Genomic DNA, 4,300 nt, shown 5'->3' on the forward strand with positions numbered 1-4,300 from the left:
ATTACTCTGGGAAGATGTAAAGCTGGAGATAAATTACTCTGGGAAGATGTAAAGATAGATATAAATTACTCTGGGAAGATGTAAAGCTGGATATAAATTACTCTGGGAAGACGTAACGCTGTCTGTGATGTCTCTGCCATGTCTCATCGTTGACAGGAAGGAATCATATTCCAATATGAATAATTCAACTGTTAATGCGTTACCACATACTTTAGGCTTCTCCAAACTAACCTCGGGTCAGTGGCGTACTATTCAAGCTCTTCAGAAGGAGACCGCTTGTGTTTTGTAATGAAACTTCATCTCAGTATGCATCCCAAATAGCAACCTGTTCCCTGTACAGTCCACTAGTTTTGACCAGGTCCCATCGTGTTCTGGTCAAAAGTAGTGCACTATGTAGGCAATAGGGTGCCATTTGTAATGCAGGCTGAATTGTCATTGTGAACAGCTAATGTAAGAAGGTATTAGTGTTATATTAGTGTTATGGACTGTCACTGTACTGAACTCTGCTCCTGTCTGTCATCATAGTAATTAGAAAGGTCTATTTATCTGTGAGGACTGCAGCTTCCTGACAGGAGTGTTGCTCCAGGCTACATAGTAGGTCACACCAGATCAGTGCCATCTATCACAGCTCCCTCTAATCAGAGTCCTATATAGAGAGAAATGGCTCTGCCTCACACATCCTTCCTGCTACATCAGACCACCACACACAGATCTGGAAATCCCGCTTTATTACATCAAGGCTGTCAAAACACAGGAAACTGGCAAATCTCTCTCTCTGCCCTCCGCCTCTCTATCGCCCCCCCCCCCTCACCCACACTCTCCCTCTCACCCACTCTCTCCCCCTCACCCACACTCCCCCCCTCACCCACACTCTCCCTCTCGCTCCTTCATCTTTCTGTCCCAGGCAGCATTGAGTAACTTCATCTTATCAACTTCATCAGCAACGTCTCCCAGTCCTCCATTCAAGCTCCCAAAACGAGGCCACACACCTTTCTCAGTCTCTTATGCCTGTCTCCCGTTGTTGTAACGTAACAAAGTTAGGCCTCAGTTGAAGCCTCAGACCGTAGTGACTCTCATGACCAGCTCCCGGCTGCTGTTGCTGGGCTGCGGAAGCTGGGGTTGTACTTGAGTGGGGCGGGGCTCTTGCTGCGTTGTCCAGAGGTGCTGGGTGAGCAGGTGGAGGATGTTGTACGCACAGTGGTGGTCCGGCAGGGATGGTGGCCCCCCGTTGCTCTGCTCCGACATTGAGTCCTGCGTCGTCACCGTCGTCAGGCTGGCGGTTGCGGCCGTTGCCACGGTGTAGCCAGGCGCGGAGGCGGCCACCGCGGCCATGAGGGAGGAGGTGGAGGGGGAGACCATGTCATCCCCCGGCTCTGCCCCGGGAGGAGCACGCGTCCTGGGGTTGGGCAGGGCCAGGTGCCTGGGCGTGAGCCTGGATTTCTGGTGGTCCTCAGTGTCTTTGATCTTGTCGTAGTTGAGCACCTTCCACTGCTGGTTCACTGCCTGCCAGCGGTTAAAGATCCTGAACACTGAGGGGCCTTCATGGACGATCAGCGCTTGAACGAGAGAGAAGAAGAGGGGGAGGTTGTCAGTTACACATTAATACATCCTGAATCCAACATGCCTTGGTAGTGTTCATAAATCACACAGTCCTCCAGAGCTCTGTCTGGGGAGTCATATATGCCCCACCTCTAGTGTCCTGATTGGAGAAGAGGGGATGGAAGAGAGGAAGAGGAGAGGAGGAGGGAGGTGTATTCCATAGGGGACTACGGTGCAAACAAGTAGAATCATCATGTGATCCCCTGGGTTGTGTATCTTTTCCCCCCAATAAATCAATCAAGGAAGAAGAAGAGGAGGAGGAGGAGGAGTTCCTCTGTGTGCCGGCCTCACCGATGCAGACGAGGTCCATGAATCCGTACATGGCATAGCAGATCTGGAAGAGCAGGTCCTGGCGCTGCCACTTGGCCGAGGGGCTGAGGGAGGACCACACCAGCCAGGAGATAGAGGACATGAGGAACAGGCTGCCCAGCACGGCCGCAGCGATCTGGACCTTCTCTATCACTGTCAGAGAGATGGCCTGCCACTGTGGGGAGCGAGAGTACATCATCATCCCATACTGTTCATACACACTATACACTAGTATTAACCCTCTCTCTCTCTCTGCAGTGCTGTATACTGTTCATACACACTATACACTAGTATTAACCCTCTCTCTCTCTCTGCAGTGCTGTATACTATTCATACACACTATACACTAGTATTAACCCTCTCTCTCTCTCTGCAGTGCTGTATACTATTCATACACACTATACACTAGTATTAACCCTCTCTCTATCTCTGCAGTGCTGTATACTGTTCATACACACTATACACTAGTATTAACCCTCTCTCTATCTCTGCAGTGCTGTATACTGTTCATACACACTATACACTAGTATTAACCCTCTCTCTGCAGTGCTGTATACTATTCATACACACTATACACTAGTATTAACTCTCTCTCTCTCTCTGCAGTGCTGTATACTATTCATACACACTATACACTAGTATTAACCCCCTCTCTCTCTCTCTGCAGTGCTGTATACTATTCATACACACTATACACTAGTATTAACCCTCTCTCTCTCTCTCTGCAGTGCTGCATACTGTTCATACACACTATACACTAGTATTAACCCTCTCTCTACAGTGCTGTATACTGTTCATACACACTATACACTAGTATTAACCCTCTCTCTGCAGTGCTGCATACTGTTCATACACACTATACACTAGTATTAACCCTCTCTCTCTCTCTGCAGTGCTGTATACTATTCATACACACTATACACTAGTATTAACCCTCTCTCTCTCTCTCTCTGCAGTGGTGTATACTATTCATACACACTATACACTAGTATTAACCCTCTCTCTGCAGTGCTGTATACTATTCATACACACTATACACTAGTATTAACCCTCTCTCTCTCTCTGCAGTGCTGTGTAATATGCACCCAATTAGAGCTCTCCTATTCATCCCCTAAGACCCTCCCCCTTGACTCAAGTCCAAGAGCTGCTGAGTCCCATCCCGGCTGTCCCTACCTGGAGCGGGTTGTTGGTGCTGATGGCCACCACGTGGTACTTGTAGTAGCAGAGCTCACAGCTCCAGGAGCCCCTTTCACTGATCCACTTGATGAGGCAGGGCTCATGGGTACAGCGGACCGACCCACTGCAGCGGCATGGGCTCAGCAGCTCCCCCTGCGGGACACAAAGAGAAACGCTGCTATTGGTTTGTCTTAGTGAGCCAGCTGAGTGTCGGCCAGGGTGCTGACCAATGATTTATATATACGCTGGATGACTGACAGGGGACGCTGACCAATGATTTATATTTACGCTGGATGACTGATAGGGGACGCTGACCAATGATTTATATTTACGCTGGATGACTGACAGGGGACGCTGACCAATGATTTATATTTACGCTGGATGACTGATAGGGGACGCTGACCAGTGATTTATATTTACGCTGGATGACTGACAGGGGACGCTGTGTTGAAGCCATCGCCCTCCATCTTGACACTCCTAGACCGGTGTACAAAATATTTTGGAAGCTAAAGAAATGCATTTATTAATGTCTACATTTGTCTTTGTTTTTGCCACGTTTATTCTATTGCAGACACCTTAATGCATACTTTTAAATTATATTATGTGAGATAAACATATTATATATAAAAACATTTTCCTTAAAGTATATATTTGTTACATTACTAATGTTACTGTCCACACTAAAACAAAAAATACTTAAATACATGTAATTTTGTCCTTGAAACATTTCATTGAAATACTGTAGAATTCCATTCATTCCTATGGACGTCTGTTCCTACTGGGGAGTACCAATATGGCCGACACATGGCTTCAAGGCCTCTCATTGGCCAATACATAGCATCAGCAATCCAGGGTTTATATACATAATTGGTGCTGCCACAGGGTTAATCTGGCACCCTATTCTCTATATAGTGCATCACTTTTAGCCAGAGCAGGAGTAGTACAAAATGTAGGGAATAGGGAGCCATTTTGGACCAAGCCACATTCTCTCTACATGTCCTATATGTCCACAGCTCTGGAGAACGGTCGTTCTGAAGCCTTGTCTCTAGTTACCAGTAACGTGCCCTTCAGTTCTGCACCTACAGGTCCTCACTGACTCTAACTGTATCTGTCACAGTGTGGATTTTACAGCGTGTTTCCTCCAGACGGACGGACGGACGGACGGACACAGCTAGCTAGCTAGCTAGCTAGCTAGCTAGCTGGGGTTTCTGCTTAC

General features: G+C 47.5%; 1 protein-coding gene across 1 annotated transcript in view; it reads right to left on the reverse strand.

Moving 5' to 3' along the window:
• Positions 1-843: 843 nt before the first annotated feature.
• Positions 844-4,300, reverse strand: part of marchf4a (membrane-associated ring finger (C3HC4) 4a) — a 10,365-nt gene continuing 6,908 nt past the window's right edge. Inside the window, exons 2-4 of the mRNA XM_055930297.1 lie at positions 3,082-3,237; positions 1,891-2,083; positions 844-1,556 (exon numbers count right to left, since the gene is read on the reverse strand). Of these exons, the coding sequence (XP_055786272.1) occupies positions 1,057-1,556; positions 1,891-2,083; positions 3,082-3,237 (849 nt within the window). The 3' untranslated portion in view covers positions 844-1,056. The remainder of the gene's footprint in view (positions 1,557-1,890; positions 2,084-3,081; positions 3,238-4,300) is intronic.

Source organism: Salvelinus fontinalis, chromosome 7 (assembly GCF_029448725.1).
Source record: "Salvelinus fontinalis isolate EN_2023a chromosome 7, ASM2944872v1, whole genome shotgun sequence".
NCBI lineage: Eukaryota > Metazoa > Chordata > Actinopteri > Salmoniformes > Salmonidae > Salvelinus > Salvelinus fontinalis.